Source organism: Populus trichocarpa, chromosome 6 (genome assembly GCF_000002775.5).
Source record: "Populus trichocarpa isolate Nisqually-1 chromosome 6, P.trichocarpa_v4.1, whole genome shotgun sequence".
Lineage (NCBI taxonomy): Eukaryota > Viridiplantae > Streptophyta > Magnoliopsida > Malpighiales > Salicaceae > Populus > Populus trichocarpa.
In genome coordinates, this window is record NC_037290.2 from 744,945 (window position 1) to 772,137 (window position 27,193).

At 33.6% G+C, this 27,193-nt stretch overlaps 3 protein-coding genes across 3 annotated transcripts; 2 read left to right on the plus strand and 1 right to left on the minus strand.

Annotated features, from left to right (window-relative positions):
* Positions 1-1,314: 1,314 nt before the first annotated feature.
* Positions 1,315-7,377, minus strand: LOC7458500 (hydroxyproline O-galactosyltransferase GALT2). Its single transcript, XM_002308747.4, has 7 exons — positions 5,903-7,377; positions 5,143-5,375; positions 4,386-4,676; positions 3,241-3,369; positions 2,941-3,114; positions 1,922-2,029; positions 1,315-1,768 (listed from the first exon to the last, which is right to left on the minus strand). Exons 1-7 carry the CDS (start codon positions 6,810-6,812, stop codon positions 1,562-1,564), a joined length of 2,052 nt encoding a protein of 683 aa, XP_002308783.3. The 5' UTR covers positions 6,813-7,377; the 3' UTR covers positions 1,315-1,561.
* An 8,818-nt stretch (positions 7,378-16,195) lies between these two features.
* LOC7463674 (F-box protein CPR1) lies at positions 16,196-17,531 on the plus strand. The gene has a single exon (XM_002307844.4). It carries the CDS (start codon positions 16,196-16,198, stop codon positions 17,336-17,338), a length of 1,143 nt encoding a protein of 380 aa, XP_002307880.4. The 3' UTR covers positions 17,339-17,531.
* Positions 17,532-22,284: 4,753 nt separating this feature from the next.
* Positions 22,285-26,971, plus strand: LOC7458501 (uncharacterized). Its single transcript, XM_002307845.4, has 8 exons — positions 22,285-22,579; positions 22,846-22,939; positions 23,382-23,501; positions 23,597-23,645; positions 23,839-23,938; positions 24,065-24,126; positions 24,308-24,366; positions 26,518-26,971. The coding sequence occupies exons 1-8, from the start codon at positions 22,428-22,430 to the stop codon at positions 26,620-26,622; spliced, it is 741 nt and encodes a 246-aa protein (XP_002307881.1). The 5' UTR covers positions 22,285-22,427; the 3' UTR covers positions 26,623-26,971.
* The last annotated feature ends 222 nt before the right edge of the window (positions 26,972-27,193 follow it).

A 27,193-nucleotide genomic window follows, 5' to 3' on the forward strand; every position in this document is an offset into this window, starting at 1 on the left:
TTTCTTAGAATGGGATTGTTACCTATTCAGAGCTCTGTTTATTCAGAGCACTGTCTATTCAGAATTCTGCCTATATATTTCCTCCTACAAGGAGAAGAATACTAATGAAAAATTCAGCAGTATCTACATAATTAACTAATGCTATCGAATTACTTAATATTACTTGCTCTTAATTTCTCAGTTTGTACAAACTCTTGAATGATTTTATGTAAAAATATGTCTACCAAATTCTATAAAACATACTTAATATTTATGAAACTAGATTGAATTTTTATTAGTATATACTAAAAACTGAGTCTTTTTTAAAATGATATTTTTGGTGAATAAAATTGATAAAATCAAATGGAAGGACAAAAGGGGATACATAGAAGATTTAACAACACATAAATAAATTATGGACTGACGAAGCCAAAAATAAGCTTCAAGGAATCCTCGCTTTCTTCATAGTAGATTCAGCGGGCCTCGTGAGGGTACACTGGGCTTAGAGATTCTTAATCTTCTGCAAAATTAGTAGCGTAGGAGACTCAATTTAGCAAGATTGATGGGCAAAATGAACTATAAATACCGTGCATGTTGTACTAAAGAAGCAACAGAGGATAATGTTCTTTTTTTGTGGCGATATATCTGTTTTTTCTTTTTGTACTTGTCCTTACCAAAAATCTGTTTGAGGTATTTATACCCGAAGAAACATGGAGGTAGGGACATAAAAGGCAAAACGTTGTCCTAACTAACTGACCTTTATTAAAGGGGTATTTGCTATAAAATTGATCAAATAAAAATACAAACTTCAATGTGCCACAATCCTAACGGTTTATGGCAAAAAGTTGCCATTAAACCTTTTATTAAAGGTAGACTAGTAATTATCTATGTGATGGTCTAGTGGTAAGAATTTGGGATCAAGAGGTTTGTTTTCTCTGTAGTCTCAGGTTCGAGTCATGTGATTGCTTATATGATGACCACTAGAGGCTTACATAATCGTTAACTTCAGGGCCTGTAGAATTAGTTGAGATGAACGCAAGTTGGACCGGACACCCACGTTAAACTAAAAAAAAAAAAAAACTAGCAAATGTTTTTGTGCTGTTTCTTAGGAAGAATACAATTGGGCCTACCGGTATTCTAATAGGCCCATTTGTCTCAATAAAATGAAATTACCATTTACCATTATTTCGGTACAAAAAATGGGTAGAAGTTTCAATCGTATATTGATGATACCCGGTTGAACTTTCCAGTGCTGATATCCGCTTTGAACGTTTTCAAACCTATTTGCAACAGCCGAATGTAATAAAGCTGAACGGATTTTCTCACTTCTGCATCTACTGAATCGATATTTGTCATAGAAAGATAGGTATGTACAATTTCTCCAGCTTTTAGTTGAAGCCAAAATGTTTTGGCCTTTGCTAGAAGCCATTTCAATTACAATAAGAAAACAGTCTGTTCTTCCAAAATCAAGGCTGCAAATTAAAAAACAGCCATCTCTACAGCCCATTTAAACGAGAACAAAATGTAGTAAAGCTGCTGCCTTCATCTAAAGGATCCTTGGAGACATCTGATAATATATCTATCATCTAAAGCTGCAACATTGTGCCCGACCTCTCGCCAACTTGTCCCACAGACAGATCATCTGCCTTGGGGATTGGTAATGTGCAGTATAATAGTTCTCCAAGCATCCGTATTGACAGAATTTCCAGTTGTGAGAGTACTGAACAGGGGTGGAGCTGTTAAATTGTTCAACCCACATTCCCATACTAACATCTTCCATCTTAAAGAGCTGCAATGAGAGTTTAACAATATTTTCATGTACAAACTACAAGCTGATAGGAAAGGTAGTTGTCAAAGAAATGCTAACAGAAAGGGGGGCAGAGAGGGAAAGAGAGCATCCTTCAACTGAGAGAGGTATTAGATAAGATTAAATATCACTAACCCTGAGGCTTCGTTTGCCATGTTGAGCAATGACAAATTTAGCAATATCAGTAGAAATTACATATCCAGGTCCATTGGCGTAAGGAGGATATACTTCTTCAGGCCATTCCTGTTACATTTAGGCAAATAACCTTCAAATGCAAGAAGTGAACATAGAAAAACAATTTCATCGTTCAGATTCTATTTATCAAGACAGAGAAATTGAAATTTTGAATTCATTTGAGTAGCAACATAGCTAACCATATCTAGATTAGTTCCTTTTCCATTTTGCTTTCCTAGTCAAAGCAGAACGTGTAAGATGTTCAGGACTATCTGATTCATGAAAGGAGCTCAACTAAAACATGGTCCCCGAGTCCCTAAAAACTAAAATCACAAAAAAGCAGCACCTTTAAGGATGATGAGTCTGATAGCAGGTGAGGAATGATGTTTTAATTCTTTAACTAACACAGGAAAAACCCTTATCATAGCTAGCCAACAAGCACAAACAGCCTTCTCAAAGCTGTCTTATGCCATTCTATGCCTTGAAAAAGTTCCTTGACCAACATCCATTCCATTCCATGAAATATCAAATGCGGTCAAAAAATTACAAGGGAAAGGGGTAAAAAGGAAGACAGTTAGGCAACTCTTGCAAGTACTGTGGGAAGTGATACCTCATTCGGGTAATGCAAAAGTGCCATGACCAGTATCACCAACGTTGCTTCTAGTACAACAGAGAATGGTGCTACAGCTTGATAAACAATTAAAACTTCTTCAGCTTCTTTTCATGATGTTCAGGCCAACCCCAGGTGGCTTATGTGATCCCAGAAGAGATTGCTGAGATGTATATTTTGTAGAGATTCTAATAATTGCCCTTTTACTCCTTTTACCCAGACTTTCTTATTTTATTTTATTTTATTTTCCTTTTTGTATGTTATTTTAAGAGAAAAGGGAACAAGACAATTGAATTAATAAGAGCGAAGACTGTGTTGCAAGGGATTTTATTAAATCAGAATTCCCACAAATGCATTTAAACTTACATACCTCAAAAGTAACTGCCCATTTTCCATTTCTTAGGGGACGATGTAAGAGATTGAGATTGCCCATATAAAGAGACTTGTTGGGAGAGGTACGATCAATTTCTTTCAAGACTGTGTCCACCCTAACAAATGTATCATCATCACATTTCATGATGTATGCAGCTGAGACATTCCGAACCTGTATTCAGCATATTCAGAGATACCAAAACAACTAGATTCAGGAGATATAAATAAGTACACAGTCACAGATATCCTATTTAAAAGATTCAATGAAAGATGATCAATGAATAAAGTATAGACTTACCCCAAACTCACAAATAGCAATAGTTTTGAGAACCACAAGCTCATAGCGATCCATAAATGGCAAAATCACAATATCACCAAAGTAAGCTGCCTCTCTTTTTAGCACTGCATTCACCTCCTTCCTTGGATTCTGTGATTTCGTAAACGAGTACAAAGATAAATTAGAGTGTGAATGTTATAAAAATGGTAGCTAAGAAGAATGGAAAAAAAGAAAAATGAATAGTAAAAAAACATAATGCCACTTCCTCTGTTCCAAAACAACAGAACATCTTATAGAATGCACAATATTACATTAAGAGGATTAAATAATTCAACTGAGACGCACATACAGGCTCACTTATGCACAATGAGCCCTAAACACATAATAAGTACTTGATAGAAAGGCAAAATGACAACTCACAGAATAACCACCCCTCTTAACTTTTGACCATGGACATAAATCAGGGAATAATGGATCATAATTTTGGGATAAGAAGGAATAAGAATACTCCAAAGCATTTCCTCCAAAAAAAAATAAAAAGAGTGCATAAATTGAGCAAACCTCACATGCATATGTCGTATATCAAGGGTATTTATGTGAGTGTCACCACGCAAAGTTTCTTTGCAAGGCAAAATTTTAACCCAAGACTTAAACCAGCACTGCCCTAGCCTGTGGCTACATCTGCAGAGGTTGAAGGGTAACAATAGAGATTGATCCTAGCATCCAAGTTCTCTTGACTTGTAAAATTATTTTGAGTGCTTTAATCATCAATGAGAAAAAGGGGGGGTAAGGCTGCTAAATGTGTCAGTGGTCCCTCAACTATTGCTCAATTTCAAAATCTACTAGTGCAATTTCAATTTTCTTTGAGATTTTAATGCAGTGCTTTGATCCCAACTTTCCAATAACTTTTTTCTGATGTAGCCAAACAACTACTAGCATGTGTATTTTTTTTAATTTCACTTTTTGAATGATATTTTTAAAAAATAATGTTAGCAAGCAGAAACAGAAATTGGATAAAAAGACCACGCACTACACTTTTGAAGTTGAAATAATACATTAGAAAATTTGATGGTTGAGGAATCTTTCTGAAATCATTATATAATTAAGTGACTGTTGATACAGTTAAACACTCCTTCAAAATAAATAAATCAACGTGGAGATCTTACCAGTGCAACAAAGAAACGAGCAACTACATTTGAAGACTTGATTACAGATGATTGCATCCAAGTTTTTCTAACTGCCATGCGTTCTGCAAAGTGATTTGTAGCTGATAGGATCCCAATAAAAAGTTGAATGGGACTCTTTGGTAAAGGATGAGCTTTCCACTTCTCTGACATTTCCAATACTCGCTGAGGAGAGAAGCTTGGATGAGAGCTGGGCAGAGAAGTTGCAAAAACTGAATGAACATCTACGTCTCCTTTGATTGCTAATCCTGTTGCATCTTCGAGGGTAAATCCCTAAAGGCACAGAAAAAAATTTAGGAAAGTATTTTGAGTTTAATTTTAATAGAAAAGAATTGAACTCTCTTTCAATATGTACTTAAACAAAACATAATACCACTGTAACAAACATGACTGTTAAGAACAGGAACCTCAAAAATCTACAGATAGACCATACCAAAGAAATCCAGTGGAAAGATAAGGGAATCAAGAAAAGGAATCACAGACTTAAAATGATGGCAAACAGTGGTAAGCTTAGTTCATGGAAATATTCATAGAAAAAAATGCAAATCTCACAAACAATTTGAAAGTACTGTTTTTCCATAGTGAGTGGATGGAACCACTAAAAAGACCATTGAGCATCAGATATGCAAATATATGTCCCAAATCCAGAAGGACAAGGTTCACCATTTGAGTTAGAGAATCAGGAAAAAACTGTCATAGGGTATAACAATCACTTTTTTTCTCATCTATATCAACATACCGGACGATATGGAAATGAGGTCACATGCCGCCCCCCAACAGTAATATGGTATCCATCAACACCAGCACGCAAGGTCAGGATAAACAATCCGCCCTCCACAAAAGGAAACGGCCATGTCACTTCAGGTTTCTGTTCACGCCCTATAAATCTCTTGAACCATGAGGCTGTCTTCGACTCTTTTGAATCTACATTATCATCCCGCATCCATTTCTCACACCTCGCATGTTCATCAACTGTCAAACATATGCATTAGAAAAACTTTCAATTTAATTATTTAAAATAGAGTGCCATAAGCAGTTTTAGCTTTTGTCCCTATTTCTAATTGAATTGTATAAACAAATAAGAAAAGCAACAATATCTCTCTCACCTCACACAACAGCTGGTGTGAAGAATAGTGTCTAGAGAATATCCAAAACTTTAAAACATCAATTCCTGGGACTTGAGCCTCATTCAAATACCTCAAGTCATTTCTTGAATTCTTCAATGCTTATATGTGAAGCCATGTTTCGTTGGCCCCAACCCGCTACAAGGTGAATTTAAATCCAACTTGGGAAAAATTTTTACATCTACTTAATTTCCAGCATATAATGGGGAATGCTATTTGTGGTTTTGGCGCCCATGAAAAGAAGAAAATAAATTCTTTCTTTAATACATGTATACACTCAATAATTATCTTTCCAAGTTGCATTTGACTTAACATACATAAGCAAACAAGGAAAACAAGTTAATTAACACAATTAAGAAACAAGTCAAATCTTACCCAGCATATCCTCATCTTTCTTGGATGGCAAACCATCGCACCTTTGAGCTGTCCCCCATTGCATCCTATAGCAGGTATTGTGCTCAATGACTGGATGCTGACTCCAATCTCCTCTCAATCGAGGATTTAAATGTAGAATTTTTGGTGGATCCTCTCCCTCCACTGACTTTAAACCCTGCAGCTCAATCATGAACTGTGAAACCATAACAATACCATTACCATTCCTCAACCTTGCAAGCTGGGGTACATACTCCTGGTGTGCATGATGGGGTGTTCCCACAATGGTTATAGAAGACCCAGCAGATAAACCACATGGTAGAAACATCATCTTATCCCCTCCAGCCAACTCCTCTCCACTCATGGATACCCACAAAGGACAAGACTCAATCTTCCCCTCATATAACAAACTCTGTCCAATCTCCTCTCCATCATACTTTTCCACTTCTTCCCATGCCTTCAACCCAAGCAGCCATGCTTCATCTGCCATCCTCTCAAGTGGTGATAATTTCATAGTTGCATTCCTTCGCCTCATAATTTCTCCTGTTATTCTTCCATAACGATATTGAAGTGGCTTTATAGTTTTAGAACCTCCCTTTTCATCTTCCAAAGGTTCCTTACTAGGCATCATCGGAGCATTCTGGTTTTGATTATCCTCTAATTTCCGGTGGAAAGCATCCTTATAAACAGAACTAAAAGATGGTTTGCTTAAATCGGAGTCTTCAACATCTTTTACCATAGATGACGAATCCAATCCAGCATAACTATCATCCACACTCAACATTGATGCAATCTCTAAAAAATGTGGAAACTTGAATGCTAAAAACACCAAGTATATTGCTCCTACAGCCAACAACATATGCGACAGCTTGCACCTCCTAGTACTAGAAGGTTCAATCTTTAACCTCTTCATCTTAATACCACCCAACAAGCGACAATGCAAGAACAAAACAAAAACTCTATAAAACCCAAAAACCTCCCATGTCTCTAAATCAGCATAAGAGCCCAGAACAAGCTTAAAACTTTCTAAAATACTAAACTATGAAAAGAAAAAAAATCCCAAAAACCTCTGATATGCCTATTCCTCTAAATGAACATAAAAACCCAGATTCCAAAAACAAGCTAAGCTAAGAGAAAATGCTCAAAATGTCCTCAAAAATAGACCCTTTTCATCAGATTCAATTAAGAATCCAAAAATCTCCAAAACCCATTTCAGAAAATGATCAATGAAGCTGAAAAATCAGAAGAATTCGAAAAGAAAGCCAAAATCTTGAGAGTTGAACCTGGAGATCAGAATCGAGCAAAACCCATGAAGTTTGAGACTTTTTTTAAGGAGAGGAACGGGAATTGGGTGATTGATCAAAGAAACTGAGACAAATTGAGCTTCTTACGAGAATCGAAAAGAAAAAGGCAGAGAGAGAGAGAGAGAGAGAGAGAGATAACGGGAGGGAGAGAGACAGTGTGGTAGAGGTTTGCAATCTCTAACGTGTATACGGCAACCAAATTAAATTAATTGAAAAAATAATTGAGCTTAGTCTCGCTATTCGGGTTGGATGGCTGGATTTTTTAAATATTAGTCGATTCAAGCTCGAACCAAAGTCATTAAAACTGGTCTGAGATATGATACTGTCCAAGACCTGCGTCAGATTAATTTATATTAACTCATTTTATTTAAAAAATAGAATTAAAATTATATTATTTTAATGAAAAGACCAAATGGGTTTTGAGCATGTTAATAGATCCTGAGATAATTGTTGGTTTTTCGTGGTGTTTGGAAACGTGATACAAATTGAATTTTTAAAAATTTTAATTTTTTTATAAAAAATTAATTTTTTTATATGTTTTAGATTGTTTAGACGTGTTAATCTCAAAAATAATTTTTAAAAAATAATAAAATATCATTTTAATACATTTCAACACAAATTTTTTTTGAAAACAATTATAATCAAACTCTCAAATACCCTTATTTGTTTTTATAACTCGAGTTAAGTTTTAGATTTATTTACTAATAGACCTGCTAAGACAGGTTAAGATTAAAAACACATGTCAAACTTGATTTATTTTTTTATTTTATTTATGCAAAACTTTTGGAAATAATAAAATATAAAGACGCCGAAGTTTATTGACATTCTTCATGCTTTTCTATTTAAAGTTTTTGGATAAAAATATTTTTATATTTTTTTAATATCAAAATTTGATGTTAATCTATATTAGCCTCACATTTAAAAAAAAAAAACAAACAAACCTTCAAATAAAAGCTTCTTTTGGTATTATTAAGAGAGAAAATTGGTGTTTAATGCAATTTTTTAATGATTCAGAGTTTAATTTATATTGAATGTATAGTGGACCATGCTAATAAATGTCTATTTGTCAAATCTCAATCAAAAACCCAAATGGGTAAAAAAATATAAAAATTTAATCTTTAATTGAAAGCAAAAGATAAAATCTTGAAAACGAAAAGGATATAAATTTGCTATTGATAATTTTAAAATGTAACTCCACAATAATAATAACAATAATAATTTATTTTATTATTCAGGAAAAAAACTCTAATATTATTTGGCTTAAATACACATAGAAAAATACATGAAAATTGTTAGACTTGGACCCATATCATTCTTTTTTTAATTAATACATAGAATATTTCAATTTAGTTTGCACGTATTAAATTAAATTTTTACACTCCGAATAAAACTTGCGGAATAAAACTTATATAATGTAATCAGTGCCTGTCAATATTAATAAGCAAAAATTTTTTTTGAATAAAATCACATAAAAAAAATATATCTCTTAGTCTACATCAAGTTTACCAACTCAAACACACATTGATGGTTGACAGTTGACACCCAACATTCCCTTCCATGTAAAATTCTCAATAAATAAAGATTAATTATTTAGTTAAACTATTTAATTTAATATGGTTCTATGGAATCATATTGACATCTGGGGCCTTTTTTCAATGCAAGCAGCTATGCTTCCTCTTTCGTTTCCACATGGAATTATCCTCCACAATCAAGAAACACATCCTTTTTATATTCATCAGACCATGGACATTCCCTTGTCTATTAAATTAATGGATAAAACATGGCTTTAAAGCAACTCTATAAAGCATTCTGACCATCCCCTATTCCTGCATTACTTGAATGCATGTCTCAAATAATATATGCTTCTTTACATGATTTTCAAGCATCTTTTTTCACAGATCAAATGGTATACCAGCTGAACACAGGAGATGCTGTGATTGCATCTTATGTTGTTTTATCTTGGCCTGATGCATCCCTATCAATGAGAGGGCCAAAATGATGGCCACAAAATTTGAAGCAAACAGACAGCTTTCTTCACCTTATGTTCTGGCCAATTCGTAGGAGCTCATCTTGTCTATAATGCTCTTCGCATATCCCATCACTTTCTGCAGAAGAAAGAAAAAAGGTGTCTATCATGGAGTCGTATTCGTGATTTCTGATTTATACCAAATTAATTCAGTAAAGAAGAATTTTGGGATTCCTATATATTTACCCGTCTAAAAGGCTCAATAGGAAGAAGTGGTTGCGTAGACATCTCCACATTCCTGAAACAATGCCATTGATAAGAAAGAAAATTCAAGTACTAGATCTTGTCTAGTTAGTATTCTAAAACAAAAGAGACGCATAAGAAAAAATATAAATATGTTTTATTGAAAATACATGTATAGAGATATGTTTTAAAATGATTTTTTATCCTTTTAAAATGTGATATATCGTCTCTTCTATCCCAAAATCATTGAAAAACTAGTTGAGTGATATAAAAGATTTATAGACTTGTAAATATACAAAAAATGTCAAATTCATCAATTAAATTGTTCTGTGGTATGTTTTGTTTCAGTCTATAAAATAAATAAACCAACATAAAAATATGGTGAGAAAAGCATCCTTGCAACTCTTCAAAAGTGCGCAAATTTCATTATCAAGAGAGGGCAATGACCACATAATTAACTTGCTCCTGGTGGTTGTGTACCTTATCCCCTCCCCAAGTCTCGAGTTAGAGCCCTCCTCAATACGAAGAAGATGAAGAAGAAGAAGAAGAACCTCATTTGTGTCCTTAACATATTATACGGTTCTATATTTTGATCCCAAACCAATTAATTTCATCAAGAACTTATTCAAAATTAAACAATATTTCCCTCCCATACAAGAATTATCAGGTGTTTCTTGCACGTATTTAATTTTGACAATGAAGGCAACATTGCCTAATTTTTAAAAGGTTTTGGATGAAATTGATAAAATTATTTGGTTTGGGATGAAATTGAGAAAAAGTTAATCATTTAGGGATGTTAATGATGTTTTTCCAAAATAAGGTGAGAATCGTGAGATTTAGGGTTTGTTTGAGAATATGTTTTGGGAGTGTATTTGCGGTTGCTTTTCAAAATGTATTAAAATGATGTTTTTTTTATTTTTAAAAATTATTTTTGAAATCAGCGCATTAAAACAATTCAAAACATGAAAAAATTTAATAAAAAAATTAATTTTTTAAAAATACATCTTAAACAGGAAATGCTGGCAGGGGCTAGGCCCGGGCTATGCAAAAAAACAAATCTGACTCCCCCGAACTATTTAAAATTTTCAATTTAAGTTTTGGCTCTCCTAGAAAAAATCTTCTAATCTTAATCTCTTTTTTTTAAAAAAAATTCGGCTTCGTCCCTGATTTAGGATAGTGACATTCTTAATCTCCATGCTACACGTACCGACATTCATTCCATCATGCAAGGTAGGTTGCACTACAAATTCAAATTTATTTCCCAAGAATTTGATAAGAATTTTAAATAAATCCAACACTTGCTTCAAAATAACAAAAGAGATATATATATACACACACACACACAACAACACCTATTGGGCTCAGCCAATAGAAAATCCAGCTCAGTTATATTTTAAATCATACTCTTTCTATATTGATTTGTGAGGAACTGATTAAAATACCGTCAGTTTTTTTCTAATAACATTTTCTAGTTTTCCCATGACACACAACCATGACACACTTAGGCTAGAACACTTAATGGATCTACTCACTATCACGAGCACTTTTGCCTATTCGGACTTCTAACAGCTCATCAACTAAGTGTAACCCATCACCCGAACTGTGTTGGCCACTTAAAGGCAAAATCAAATTTGACCACCTCAATAAATTTTGGCACCCACAACATCCATATCCTTGGAAAGGATTAACAATGTGTCTTTTTAGAGCAATAACACCATTTTCTAAGGGGTGGATTAAAGAGTTCCTTAGAATCCAATATATCACCCCATGATATATTATCATTGATAGTAAGTAAGTTTATTTTTAAATTAAAATAATTGTCTCTTTAACATACACTTTTTGTCTGCATATCTTTAATAGAAACTTTTGGACTCTTGCACAATCTCCTTAGAAAGGGTTCTCCCCAGTGCGATTGCACTCTTTTTGGAAGGGTTCTCCCTAATGTGATTGCATAATCTCTTTGAAATGGGTTCTCTTTAGTGCGATAACTACATTCTTCATGACAACTTGAGATGACCAGCCTAAAAAAAGTAACAAGACCACGTCCTATGACCAAATATATATCACCATGGCTAACTAGAACATAGAGAACTACCACAACTCCCCATATTGGCTACAATACCTCATGCAATCTTCATAGAAGATATCAAATCTTTAACTTTCAAGTTCCCCCCCTCTAATAGAGGGGCTCTCATGCCTCATGTCATCTCTAGGGAGGCCACAAGCCTCAAAATCTTAAAAAAAAAAAAAATGCAATAACTCTTCCAAAAAGGGGATTGACTTGGTCTCATTAATGCAATAACACCACCCTCCATAAGTTTCCCTCTACCCTTTAGAAATTTTCTAAGTATGGGCGTCGATAGGGATTTGCTCCCTTTAGTCTCCTAGAATATTTTTTAAGCACCTTTTTGGGTTTCCTTCGCCCCTTAAAAAATTTCCAAGTATGGGCATTGATATGGATTCGCTCCCCTCAGCCTCTTAGAATATTTTATAAGTATAGGCTCACCATTTGTGGGTTCCCTTCAGCCTCTTAGAATATTTTATAAGTATAGGCTTACCATTTATGGGTTCCCTTCAGCCCATTGTAAATTTTCTAAGCATGGACTCCACCCTCCATGGGTTAACTCAGCCTGTTAATTTTTTTTTTTTAAATATAGGCTCGCTCTCCTTGGATTTCTCCATTTATTAAAAAAACTTTTCTAAGTATAGATTCCTCTATGGTTTCACCTCATCCTCTTAGAATTTTTTTTAAAGTATGAATTCCTCCATGGTTTACTTTTACATACTTAGAAATTGTTTTTTCAAACATAGGGCATACCCATACATACAGGCTCTCTGGTATATTAACTGGGGTTTTCACTCCACTTCTCATACCAAAAAACTCGATAAAATTGTTGTACCAGGTACTTTTACAAGTTTTTGCATACAAATATCACAAAGACTTAGAGGGCTATTAATAAAACCAAATTTAAGGGTCCAAAAAACCCTCCATCATCCCTTAAGCTTAGCAAAAGGAATGATCTATTTTTTTTTGGCACAACTAAATTTTGGATCAAATTGTTAGAACCAAAAGATAATCGATTATCCAAAACATAAATCTTACTCCAAAATTACTTGAATTTTTTGAGACATTGCAAATATATATACACACAGTCTTAGTCACGATAGAAAGTAAAATTAGAAAATTGAAATTTTAATTGGCACCTGTTCTCCTTGGAAGGGTTGGAAAAATGAGAAGAAATTGCAAACACATGGCATTCGTCGCCAATTATATCAGACAATCAGATATTGTTCTTGTTCTTGATTGCAATGTAAAGCTTGAGAACTGTTTCTACAGCTGGGTTATCTTCCTCTCCTGATCGTGATGATGAGGTCTTAGCATTGGATGACACTAATGGCAATAACACTCTATGCTTTGAAGAGTAGCAAGACGTTTCAATCAATGGTTGGTGCAACAATGGTGAATGACACATACACATAAGCACAACTTCTCGTACGCATATTTCCGTGACTAAATTTCTATTGTGCTACGCGGCTGCCATGCTTTTCCTAAATTTTTAAACAGAAATTATTTTGAATTAATTTTTTAATTGTTTTGATGTATAATATTTTGAAATTATTTTGATGTATTAATGTTAAAAATAAAATAAAAAATAAAAAAATATTATTTTAATATATTTTCAAGCAAAAATACTTTAAAAAAAATTATTATCATAATATTGAATACTATATATTGGAATTCTTATAATACTTGCAGGATTATAGGAATTCCTTTGCTCGTGGGATGAGTTAAGGGAGGAGAAATTGAGACTAATCTTGTGCCATTTAACTAGGGGGGGTGGGGACAATGGCCATTTGATGTTGAATGGATAAGATGAGCACTGGATGCGACATAAGTAGAAGTCTTGAGGATAAAGAAATAATTTATTTCAAGGGATTCTTCGAATGAAGAAAGGGTAAGTAACATGTAAGAAAAATGTATGTTTTTTGTTTTTTTGGTTCATTGTAATAAAAGAATTTGAAGCAATACTTCCAATTTCTTCAAAGTGTAATCCAGGGAGGTTACTGATCTTCATGAAAATAGTAACATGAGATCTATTACAATATATATAAAAGGAAAGAAAAGGAAACATGGTTTAAATGTTTGCAGTATAAAATGTTCCACTAGCCAAGATTATATTTTCAAGGAAAAAAAATAGAAATAATATTTTCTTGAACTAATTAGTATTCAAGTTGTGTTTTTATGCTGGTTTGTGCATATTATAATAAAATTTATTTTTTTATATTTTATCAAAAAGATATGATCATTCATGTCAAAATTTGGAAATTCATTAAGATCTTACCTAAATCACAATCAACAAAGTAGGATGGCATAACTCATAATGGCAGGGGGGTTTGATATTTTTGTATTTCTAAATAATTTATTTATTATTTAAGAAACTAAATGACTTGTTGTAGCCCAATCTACAACAAAATATGTACTGGGTTATAGTAAAAAAAAAAAAAAAACTTTGTGATCTTTGATCTAAAAACTTTAAGCCGCTTTGGGGTGTTGATATTTTTTTCTTTTTTTCCTTTAAAATCAACAAAATATAAAACTGTTGACCAATAATTTTTTTTTATTTTGCATAAGTTTCTTAATATAAAATTACATATTTGCCTACAAAATCAAAAAATTATTGTGCTGCCGAATAAGAGTATTTTGGGGTTTTCAAATTTTAATGTATAGTATAATTACATCTTTAATCTTGGAAGAGACAAAACATTTGAGGGTATTTATATGCTTTCATATGAGTATTTTGTGTAATTCTCGGGGTTATGGGGGACATTTTTGTATTTTCACTTTTGTTTTTGAATTTTTTAATGCTTAAAGTTGCTGGAGCGTGCTCGATACACTCCGACGCGTGGGTAACATACGCTTCATTTAAGTGACGCGTGTAATGCCACCAGGTGGATGTAACTAGCCTTCCATCGTCTTCCTAGATGAGCCATTGTGTACTCTTCCATTTAGAGTGACATGTAACAGCTTATGGTGGTTGGATTGTTGTTGGTGGTCATTTGATTTTTTTTCTTCTTTTCTCTCTCGTGACAAGTAATGTATACCATTGTCCTATTTGTTTCTTACTTTTTAATTTTAGCTCTCATACTATTAATTTCTTATTTCGTTTATTTTTTATTTATAGAAGTTTTTATTCTTTTCAATTTAGTCCTTCAATTGCAATTTCTCATATGTTTGGTTTTTCATTTTGGTCCTCATTTTTTTTAATTTCTAATTTTATCCTTGGCACTTTTGTCAAAGTTTTTTTCTTTCAATTCTATCATTCAATTAGATTTTCTGTTGTTTTATTTGTTTTAGTTTGACCCTTATTCTTTTGATTTTTTTTCCTTTTATTAAAGCTATTTTTCAATTCAATTAAGCCCTCCAATTGCAAATCTTTATCCTTCTAATTAATGTTTTTCTCACCCTTATTTTTTTTATTTTTTTCTGTAATTAATATTTTTTTCTGGTTTCATCTTTCAACATTTAATTTGTTGGGAATTCAGCTTCGTACGATCTTATTGTTCTGCATTAGTTTTTTTAATATTAGTTTTGTGATTATCTTCAAGCTTTTTATATGGATTTATCATGGTCTTATGACCTAAGTCACGATTTTTGCATGCTGTTTTTTTAATATAAGTTTTTTTAGTTGTTATGTTTCTATTTCATTTTTCAAGGCATTATTCTAACTCATATATAATTTTATTTTTATACAAATGAAGTTTATTTTTTAAAATAAAAAAATATTCATTTTTAAATTATATTGCTAATGTGTTTGACTTTGTGTAATATTTTTTTTTATGATGTGAATTTATTCAGTCAGTTTCATTTATGTTTATTTTTTAAATCATTAGTTTTTTAGAGTATGAATTTATCATTTATTTATTTAGATAAATAAGATCAGTAAACATAATCGAATGCATGCCTTATTTTATATTATTTAATATTTTGATCTTGCTTACATAGACCTTTTAATTTTTATTTTGAATTTTTTTATATAAAAAGTACATTGAAGCAACCTGCATATCTAGTATATCTGTGATGTAGATATCCACAATTAATTTCAAATCTAATGTATACATAATATCGTATCTGTGTAGCATCGCAACAATCGTAGTATTTATAAATTTCCAAATAGTTTATCTTACTTGAAATGCACAAATGGCTTAAAGAAATTCTACGAAATCTAAAAACCTTGGAGGCTTCAACAATTTTTGTTTTTTTTCTCTTTGATTGCTTTAACAATGGAATAAATCTTCCTTTCTTTCATCTTTTATATTTTACTATCAGTAAAAAATACAATTTTAAATTTCTTGACATGTTAAGTGAAATTGTTAAATCACAGCAACCATGATACTATATAGTATTTTAACTAGTTTGACAAATTTTACTTAAGAAATCACATTTAAAAACAGGAAACAAATTGCATCATATTTATATATAAAAAAAAATGCATCCATTAATGTGCTAATAAAGATAGTAATCACTAGATCTCCTCAACTTTTTCACAATTTTATATAGATGTACTTTCTAAAATTTCATTGATATGATTTTGTACATTGGCCAAATGACAAGATATTGGTCATAAATTTTGGATTCTCTCCAACAATTAGATCATAATCTACTTAGATATTCTCCTTTTATGGCATTATGGCCAATGACCCCTCCTTCTTTGTCCTTATATACCCAATATTCTTCTCCATTCTTACCAAACGATTAGACTCATAATATACCAGTAGCAAAAAATGAGTTCAACAAGTTCAGCATCCACCAGCAGCTCTGCATTCACTGAAATGACAGCTAACATTCCTAGTGATATTATCTCTGATATTCTTACTAGACTGCCTGTCAAGTCTCTTACAAGATTCAAGAGTGTATCCAAGTCCATGCTTGCATTCCTTGGCAATCCAGAATTTGTTAAGCAGCATCTCAAAAGAGCAAATTTGAAGAACCCAAATCTTGTCCTGAAGCATGACTCCAAGCTTTTCTACGTTGAAGATGAAGAATGGAGCAAAGCTAGAAGGCTGCCATTGCCCTTTTCACTGTGCCTAGAAAAAGTTGAAATTTCTGGTTCATGCAATGGCATACTTTGCATTTCGGACCAACAGTGCAATCAGGATATCTTTCTCTTGAATCCCTCTACTGGGGTTTTCAAACACCTTCCGTTCTCGGGTTTCGATATCGCCGCAGTTGAGAACTCTTTCACCACGATGGGGTTTGGTTATCATCAAGCAGAAGATGATTACAAGGTCATAAGGTGTGTTTATATATATGATAAGCCTTTTATTGACATTGACTCTTATGAATGTGAGGCTAGAGTCTACTCTTTGAAAGCTGGTGAGTGGAAGGATATTGGAACTATCCCATACCATCTGGGCTATAAAGCTGCTATCTGGCTTGGCAATGATTTTCTTATCTGGAAAGCAACTATCGGGCTCGGAAGAACGGGGAGGTATCTGATAGTTTCTTATGACATGAGCAAAGAAGAGTTCAAGGAGATTCCCCAGCCTATTGTGAATTATAATGATGAACTTCACATGGAGGTAAGTGTGTTTGATGGATTGTTATCAACCTTCTATCTTTCAAAATATGACGAGGCTCACATTTGGTCCATGAAAGAGTATGGAGTGACGGATTCGTGGGAATTGCGGGTTGTGATTAAGCTGCCTTGGAGAGTTGAGAACTACAACTATATCTTTTTGAAGCCCCTGACTATTTTGAAGAATGGTGAAATCCTGATCGAGGCAGGTGAAAAGGCAAGAATTCTGCATGATCCTAAGAAGGATAGCTACAGAATCATCAATCCTATTCGTGGAGTTCCTCGAAGATTTTTAGTGACTCCTATTGTGGGAAGCCTGGTTTCACCTTTTGATTATCATCAGGGCTGAAAAGGGCATGACCTAGTTGGGATTTGGAAGTTAGTTAATGGTTCAAGTAAGGGATTAATTTTAATTAAGTTTCTTAAGCATTTAATTTCGTAATTCGGCTGTCAAGGTTTTGAGTTTTTACTTAATTTTGTAGTTTTATAAAATTTCTCAGTTTTGTAGAATAAAGATTTCCTCATTACTTCTCAGAGCAAAACTTCCCCTCTCTATTTCTCTCCGTGTGTGCGCATCCCACAATCAATAGTTAGGCTATCTAGATTAGGGTCAATTGTTAGTAATTAGCTGTGTATTGAGAGCTCCTCTTACAATGGGGTATTTTTTAAGCTTAAGTTCTTGAAAAAGATGATTTGAACCCGTAACCTCCTTGCAAACTCACTTTGTGTGTTTTAAATCAATTAAAAACCTGCAAGCTACAGACAGCCTTCCTAATTTTTGTGAATATAAAGTAAATATTTCATGGGCACGATTAGGATTTGAAAGAAAATAGGAGAGTGCTGTGCTTCTTATCAGAACCAGTCAGGAGAAGCTACGGCAGAAGGCAGCAGCAGAAATCAAGAGGAAACAGCAGCAAAGAATAATCCAGCAGGAGGAAGTTTGCAGCAGTAGGTCGGTGCTGGAAGTCCTCGCGGGAGGGATCTGGAGAGGTATTATATGTGGCCGCAACAGCCTTGAAGACAGCAACCAAACTTGGCAGAACTAGGTCTCTGAATCGAGGACTTCTGACTTCTGAGTGTTACAACTATCTTAGATTAGATTAGGATTATTTTATTTTCTAGCAAGTAGAATCCTTGTTATGCTGAGATTTAAGACTATATAAATAGCCAAGGAAGTATTAAACATTCAATCAAGAAATCAAGCGATAAGCAATAAAATAAAATACAACATCGATACACATACAGTACTAGTATACAAAATCAAGCCTCATTTGAAAGGCAAAATTAAAAACTCACTAAAAAACTTTTCTAAAATAAATTTATTTTATATTTTTATCCCTTCTCTTGTTCTCGAGAAACAAAACATTAAATTAAAAACCTTGATACACACAAACACGGAATCAAATCGATCGAAACCATTATGAGTCTACCAGAGGATATACTTGCTCTCGTGTCATGCCACTTACCTGTCAAGAGTTTGACAGCAAAATTTTCATCCAATTTCACCTCAGCAAGTTTGACAGCAACTATGTCCTTAACATCAGCACGACAGAACTATTTATCTATATTAACGAAGATTAAGAGATCCTCTCTGTTACCATCGGTTCTTGGAGTCAAACCATAAATGACGCAGCATAAAGCAAAAGGTAGAAATCTAGAGTTTTTCATGCCTTAAAAATTACAATCCTAAACTATAGAGAACTCATATCAATTTGTAGAGTTTTTCATGCCTTCAAAATTTTTTAGGGACTTTGGATCGTTCTTGGCTTTCTTAGCTAAAGTTCAAAATTATCTTCCAAAGCTTTATCTCCACTTTTCAGATTATACAACATTTTAAGTTCCACTTTCTTGGACTTACCACCCACTTACCCCCACACGTTGCTGCCACTTGACTTGCGCCTTGCTACTTACACCTTGCTAGCATTACCTGCTTTCTTTCATTATCTGTACTCATAGTGTTCGATGATCGAGAGTGAATGTTTCGCCAAATTTCACCTTAGAAACTCTGTCAATAACAACACTGAACTCACCTCATTCTTCAGGATGGAAAGGTCTATTATGCTGCCCTTGGTTCTCGTTGCCAAACCATAAAACTCAAAGCCCTACAGAGTGTAGGACCAGAATATTGGGCTCTTGCAATGGTTTGCTTGGCGTTCGTCAACAGCCAGACAAATACAGCCTACACAAACGATCTGGGAAACATTACCCAAGATTGCATTGTGGAACCCTTTAACCAAGAAATTTGACATCCCTCTCACACCTATTGACTCTGTTAAAGTTGAATATGAATGCATTTGGACATGATTCGGCCAACGATGACTCCCTTAGGTAGCATTTGTTGACTATCTCGAGACAGAAAAAACAAGATAATGAAGATAAAGGAGATATGTTTTCCTGTTCTGAAATAACTGAAACTCACTAAAAAACTTTTCTAAAATAAATTTATTTTATATTTTTATCTTCATCAATCAACCAAACACATTTTATGGAGAAGGCATGAATCGAGTATCATTGAATTTAATGTCCAAGAGAAGAGTTTTGTACGGTGCCACTGCCTATTTTAGAAGGTTCTGCTTGTTCCAACAGGAATTTGGGCGTCCTGGACAATGCCTTCGCTTAAATTCTACTCGTGTCATTGGAAACATTGACATATGGGTGATGAAGGAAAGCTGGAGAAGACAACCACAGATTTTCTTGGCGTTCTTGTAAACCTGGACAGAAGGCTCACCCAAGGAGACTTGTGCATAGTAGGAACCAATTGTAATTATCAATTATGTGTTGTTGTGAGACTAGTTGATTACAAAATCGAGGCTTTATAGCTACTACTATTCATGTGATATGTTGAGAGATTTAGAAGCAATCATTTTAAAGAATTCTGGAGATGGTGCCATTGAGTATATAAGGTTGCTCATGGACTTATCGACATTGTTGTGGCAATCAGCATTGAAAAACCTCATTAGCATGATCACATTCTTTGGGATGGAATTTGATCATTGCTACAGTCAGGGGTGGAGACAGGGTGGCAAGTGGGGCTCAGGCCCCTGCAAAAGAAAAAAACCCATTAATCATATGCCTTCTTAGAAGAAGAACAACCTTAAATTTTAGGACCAAAATTAGTAAAAGTATCCTAGCTCTGCCCTTAAATATAATAATGATAGAATTTCTGATAATCATGGTCTGATTGCTCTCTTTCATAGATATATTGTTATAAAGCTAATGTCTCTTATATCATTTATAAACATGAAAATAAGTAAATTTTTTTTATTAATTAATTTGCTCATCATATTGATCATTGTATCCATGCTGAAAACATAAGCATTCTAAACTTTACATTTGTAATTTGTTTCCCATCCTTTTGGATTGTATAAATCTTATGAGAAGATCTCAATACCATGAGCCCAATTCCAAAGGTCATCAAACACTATTACCCAAAAAAACCAAACCAAGATAGATAATATATAAGAGTGATATTCTAATTTCTTCAAAAACTAAAAAGAAAAATTGGAATTTCATGTTAAAATTCAATATTCTTCCATCCAGAAAATTGAAAAACTAGTTTTAAAAGTTATTCAAAGTTCTTCAAAACAAGTTTTTCACTTTTTTTTTCAAATAAAAAAATATGAAGAATACAATTTTTTTCTTTTTATATACAAGCGATTTTATCAATGTAAAAGATTAAAATTATATATATATATATAAGTTAGTTTCATAAACTTGATTTTTAATTTAAGTCTAATATAAAGATTTTTTTTGAAATAACAATATAACTTTTCCAGATAATTTTTAATTTGAATGAAATAAAATTAATATATTACAATTAAAATATCACAAATATAAAGTTTTAAGATGACAATTATAAATGTGATAAGTACAAAATATATATATATATATATATATATATATATTAATTTGAATGAAATAAAATTAATATATTACAATTAAAATATCACAAATATAAAGTTTTAAGATGACAATTATAAATGTGATAAGTGAAAAATATATATATATATATATATATATATATATATATATATATATATATATGTTTTTATTACTTTTACACTATGTTTTTTAATGTGTTTTGAGCTTAACTTAACTTACTGGAAGTTATTTTTATGAGTTTGACATGACTAAAAGATTTTATGAATTAATTGCTAAAAGATAAGAATTTCTGCATTTTATATTTCGAACCATGTTTATTGTGATAGGTTTTTCATCGAGTTTTAATTTCAGAATGTGAACTGTGGTTGAATGAAAGTTAAAATACACATATCAAGCTTTCTAGGAATGTATTATGGGCAGAAATCCGAGTTTGTTTGGACCTTTAATCAGACTTGCAAAATCGGACCAAAATTCTACTTGCAGCAGAATTTTCTGCTTTCACACTACATATTCAAACGAACATATCTTATGTCTAAGATATTGAAATCATGTCATTCAAAAGCCCAAAATCATTGACACATCCAGAACTACAATTTTTATGTTGAATGTCAAGTCAGATAATTTGTTTTTAAAGGTGAAAAGCCAGATGCAAGCTGAAAGATGAAATTAGTCTCCTAATTTGATGAAAAAACTAACGGTGAGGGTTCTATCTTGAGAAGGAATCTAAGGGGATTAGAAGAATTGTTTTATAAAGCCTTTAACTCATAGTTTTCAGACCCGGCCCAGTCCAAGGCCCGGGTTTTGGGTTTTGATCGGGTCACCAAATCATCCGAGTCATTTTTAAAAAAAATTAAAATGACGTCGTTTTAGTAAAAAAAAAAAAACAAATGTCAACGGGTTGCAACCGGGTTTTTGATCGGGTCTTGCCGGGTCAACCCGCCAGGTCAGCTGGGTCACACTTGGTTTTTTCTTTCCCTATTTTTTCTTTAACCCGGCCCGGTTCCAGCCCCGGGTCGACCTGTCGGGCCGGACCGGGCTTCAAAACTATGCTTTAACCTCTTTATTTTTAGCCTTGATCTTATCATGAAAGCTATCTACTAAGATAAAAAAAAAAAAATTAGGGAAAAACCATGTGAATTTGATTTTATATGAAAAATAATTGTAATTTTAATGTATTATTTTTTAAGTGAAAAATTTATCTTTATTTTTAACAAATGAATTTGTTTTCTAATTTTCATTGAAAAATAGAAATTAAAAAAAAAGAAAAAAGAAATAAAATGTTTTCGGTAACTAAACACACCTGAAACTATACACGTGGCAACTTATAATTTGTCATCTAATCAAAACTGAAAACTCTGCGTTTTAACATCTCAGCTATGGTGAAAGACAGAAATACCACGGATCTATTCCCACAAAGACACTCACATCCCTTCACCTGCGATAAAAACCAAACTGATCAATACACGGAGACCAGAACCAAAGAACAAAGACAACATTAATCACTCTAAAGATCAAAATTTTGTTTCTGGTTTTGGTGTGGTCCAATCAACAAATCAATGGCAGAAGATCTAGTGTTAGACACAGCTATAAGAGATTGGGTACTGATCCCATTAACAGTGGTGATGATTCTTATTGGGATTCTTCGTTACTTTGTTTCAAAGCTTATGCGATCTCAGCAAAACCCAGATGCTAAAGTTGTTAGAGAAGGGTAAGCTATCAAAAACCCAGGTCAAAGAATCTCTGTTAAGTGCTAAAGTTTGTCTCTTTTTGGGATTTATATTGTTTTTTGTGCTGGTTTTGGTGTATTTTTGCTAGTTATTGAAAACCCATGTCATGAATTCTCTGTTTAGTGCTAAATTCTGTTTATTTTTGTGATTTTTGATGGTTTCGGCGATTTATTTTTGTACGTTATTGAAAAACAACGAAAATCTAGATTAGTGTTAAAGTTTGTTTCTTTTTGTGATTTTGTTGCAGGCAAGTTGTTATAAGAGCTAGGAACTTGCGAGCTGGAGCTAACTTTATACCTTCCAAGTCTTTTCGAGCACGAAGGGCTTATTTTAGCAATGAGGTTTTGATTTATTTTTATTGTTTTTGGTTTGTTTGATTTTGGGTGATTGAATGTTGGATTTGTTTATTATTTGTGGAAGTATCTAAATTGGTTATGCTTTGTGGCTAATTTTGTGCTAGTGTAATTGTAAAAGAGATTTGGGATTCAGTGGATTCTGTGGTTAGTTGTGGTGTATTTCTTAAAGCTGGTTGAAGCTGAAATTCTGATTGATGGTAAACTTGAAATATATTTTCTTAAATTTCCAAATAGTTTTGACATGATTCATATTGATTTTTATGAGTTAGATGGGTTTTGGATAAATGCCAGGTTGCCATACTTTGTTTGTGCTCCTCAGTTTTGATATTTCAGAGCTTTACTTAGGGTGCATAATCCTGATGCTAGCTTGAAGTTTTCATTTTTAGAAGGTCAGATGCTAAATTGAAAGTTTATTCTTTTTTATTAGGAAAATGGATTATTGCATGTTCCTAAGGGCCAAGGTCAAAATCCACAAGCACAAATGTTCTCCGACCCAAATATGGCCATGGATATGATGAAGAAAAACCTTTCTATGATTATACCCCAGGTATTAACTGTTCAATAGCTTTTTGTCGTTCTCTGACATGTCTATTCAAACAAGATAATTGACTTGGTGGTTTCTTATTTTTTCCTGCTGGCCAGACCCTTACCTTTGCATGGGTCAACTTTTTCTTCTCTGGATTTGTTGCAGGTTAGTTTTCTTTCTTTCTTTTTTTCACTGTTTTTAGCTTTTTGATTCTTAAACTATGTTTTATGTCCTTGATACCTTACTATGGATTATCTGTACATTTAATACTCTTATATAGATAATATATAACCTTTTTCGATAATTTGTACTCGATTTGATCTTTACGACTTTGTTAATGATCTCTTATTCCCTGCAGCCAAGATACCGTTTCCACTGACTCAGAGATTCAGATCAATGTTGCAAAATGGGATTGATTTGAGCACCGTGGATGTTAGCTATGTCAGCAGTCGGTCATGGTATGTCTGCATTTATGAATGAGAAGTTGTACTTCAAAAGAACTGTTGAAAAGCTTTTTCTAGAGAATTTCTGGACATTTGCCTAGTTTAATAACTCTAATTATCCACAATCACTTTCTTTTGCAGGTATTTCCTTAATTTGTTTGGATTAAGGGGTTTATTTAGTCTCATTCTGGGTGAAGAAAATGGTTAGTATTATTTTATAAATTTTCATGGTTATATCTATTTTGACTGAGAATCTGCATGCTGCTTGCTTCTCTTGCAAAATCGTTGGTGCAAGAATCTAGAAGCATGGATTAGAGTCTTGCATACTTTAGGATTTCTGGATTTACTCTCTCTAGATGCTCAAATATGATATTTATAATGCAGCCATGGATGATACACAGCGTATGATGCAAATGAGTGGTTTTGGTATGGATCCAACAAAGGTACAAACTTAACTGGTTCTCTATTGAGCATTTTAGCTTGAAGAATTTAAACTGATGCACATGATCTTCTTGAACAGATTTAGTTATTAATAACGTCCTTGATACATCAATTGCAATATGACTGTTATTAGTCAAAGAAATCCCTTTGTATGTTGATTTGCTGGTTTCTATTTTACTGTCCTAAATCTAACTTTGAGCCAAGGTTGCGCCCCTGCCACTGGGACACCACAGCTTTTTAGTTAAGTAGCAACTGTTTATTTCATTGTGCTACTATCACTGTATAGAAAGAATCAAAGGAATGATACATCTTTATAATTCTGTCATGCACAAAATCTTTAGATTCAGTGGTTTTACTAGCACCTCAGATCTGAATAGATATATGGTTGAGAGTTGAATCAAGCTGTCCTGTTTGAAATGCTAGTTGGACCATCTTAACTACTGCATGTAAGTCTTATTATTTCAATGAGTAAAAGAAATGAAGAAACTGTTTGACCATAAGCAAGTTGGAGAGTTCAAACATTTATAAGTACAACTAAAATTTGAACCGGTGATTTGGTGCTGGAGGCAACAAGTGTCTATCAAGTACCAACTAAGCAAGACCATCAAGTCTTTTTATGAGTTCTTGATGGGGTTTGAAGGACTCATTAGAAGTAGATCGCTTCCATATAGACTCGCTGCGAGCACTGGTGCTGGTGTTTAGGTAACTGGCACAGGGGTGGATTCTTCATTGTGTCTTGCCTGTTGTCAACGTCGTCTGTAAATACCATATGATGTCTGGGTCATTAATAGCACCTTTTCATGTTATATCAGCTGCAGGCTTTGCCTATCATATTGAGTGTTTTTGTGTTCCAGTTAGCTAAACTGTCTGTTATGCAGCTTGCCTTTTTTCTCCTTATGTTTTTCCCTTCTGGGAAAAAGCCAATATTTAGATTTCTATGAACCCCCTGTTATCAAATGGTTTGGGGGCAAAGGAAGTCCTCCTATCATTGATATCGGTTCTTAGATTTCTTTATAATAGAATTAGCTATGAACCCCCTGTTATATTTCAGAAGTTGTTGATAAACAAAGAGTATACTGTGTCTATTTAAAGGTTTCAATAGGCACTTGAAATTGACTCATATTTTGTGATAAATATGTAAATTTCATCTACCAAGAGATTAGTGGTCTATAGAGCTCGTTTTGTTATCAAATGTTCCTTCAAATAATAAAGCTCTTTGCTGTCACTAGTGGGCTGTGATTAGACTGATTTGATTGATGGATTGTAAAAAGGAATATTGCAGGTAGGAATCTTTAAGTCAGTGAGTAATAGAGATGACAGCCTAGAGGTTGCCTCTGGCCTGCTTAATTTACTCAGTACTGGTCCTAGGTTTGCCATGTCAGGTTGGTTTTGGTCAGCTGTGGATTAATGCATGTCTGGCAACTTAATAATAATATGAGGTCCATTGTACAGTTAGGCCTTGCTTGGTTCAGGAGAAAGGGTGGTGAACAAGATTATGTCTCTTTCCGTTCACTATTTGGCTAGCCTCTCTTTTGGCTGCTGCCATCATTTTGCTGCCCTGGTCAATCTTTTGCTCTTCATGTGGCAGCTGTTATGCTATTTCTAAGTTTGTGTCATAGGTATACATGATTAGGCATGTGGGGCTTTTCATGAAGCTTACTTTAATTCGTTTTAAATTTGCTAAGCATGTCAACATAATTACTAACTAGCTTTTCTGAGCAGCATTGGCTTGCTTTTCTTCACTGCTTTAGAAATGTCTCTTGCACGTTTAGGGGTTTGATTTGTAACTGGTGAGAATCTTTCCAATGGGACCCTGACAGACAGTTGACCCTGTTTTTGCTAGTTGAAATTTAGACCAGGAATGGCAAATCTGGAAAGGTGTGAATATAGCATTACATTTTCCAAAGGTATTGGAATTGTTGGGGCTGATTTGTACTTTATAAGATCAAAATTAAATTTATTTGGCAAGATGTTCACTGGCCTTGCTTTGTAATCAGTTAAATGCATGGTTGCAGTATGAGATGTCCTAATAGAGAGAATTTAGGACTCTATAACTTCTCTTTCATGTTCTTAACTCGATAAATGCCATTTGTATGTATAATGTTGAGCAAAAACTATTGACTTGTAATCTTGTCTATTTGCGTTCTCCTCAGAACTTGAGTGCTGAGAAAGACGGCCTTGACATAATTCAGCATGAATGGGCCCTACCAAAATTTGAGCAGCGTGCTGAAGCAGCGCTGAAAAAACTTCTCAGCTGAACATTGTCAACAGGAGTCAGCTGCCACACGAGTTTCTGCTCGACGAGGCTCCCCTGTTCTTTCATGGATTCTTACTGGAATTTTGCTCACTCAATGGCTGCATGTTGGCAAGAGTTTTAACAATTATAAGAGCCAGTGAATCATCATTGTGGTATTTAGATTGAATACTAGTTTTTATCATAACCATTGGAGAAATTTTCCACACTGCTGGTGGTAATAACGTGCTTTCCCTGTAAAATTGCGCGACGCCAGTCTTTCAGCATGCTAGCCAAGAGCATTTGCAGCATATATATTGGCATGCAATCAAATCAATTACTAGTAATGTGATGACGCTCAATTTTTTAGGCAATGCTTAATCTTTGTATCTTTTCCATCTTTTTTCTGCGATTGGACGAACCAATAACGCCTTTATCTAGTGGGCTGAGCAATCCGATGTTTTTCTCTCTTTTTTTCTTGAGGGTTTAGTGTATATTACTTGATAGTCATCATATATGGTGGGAACTTTAAACGATTCAAAAGCTAAACAGATTCAGCTAAGCTGACATTCAACATTGGTGGAAACCTATGTAAC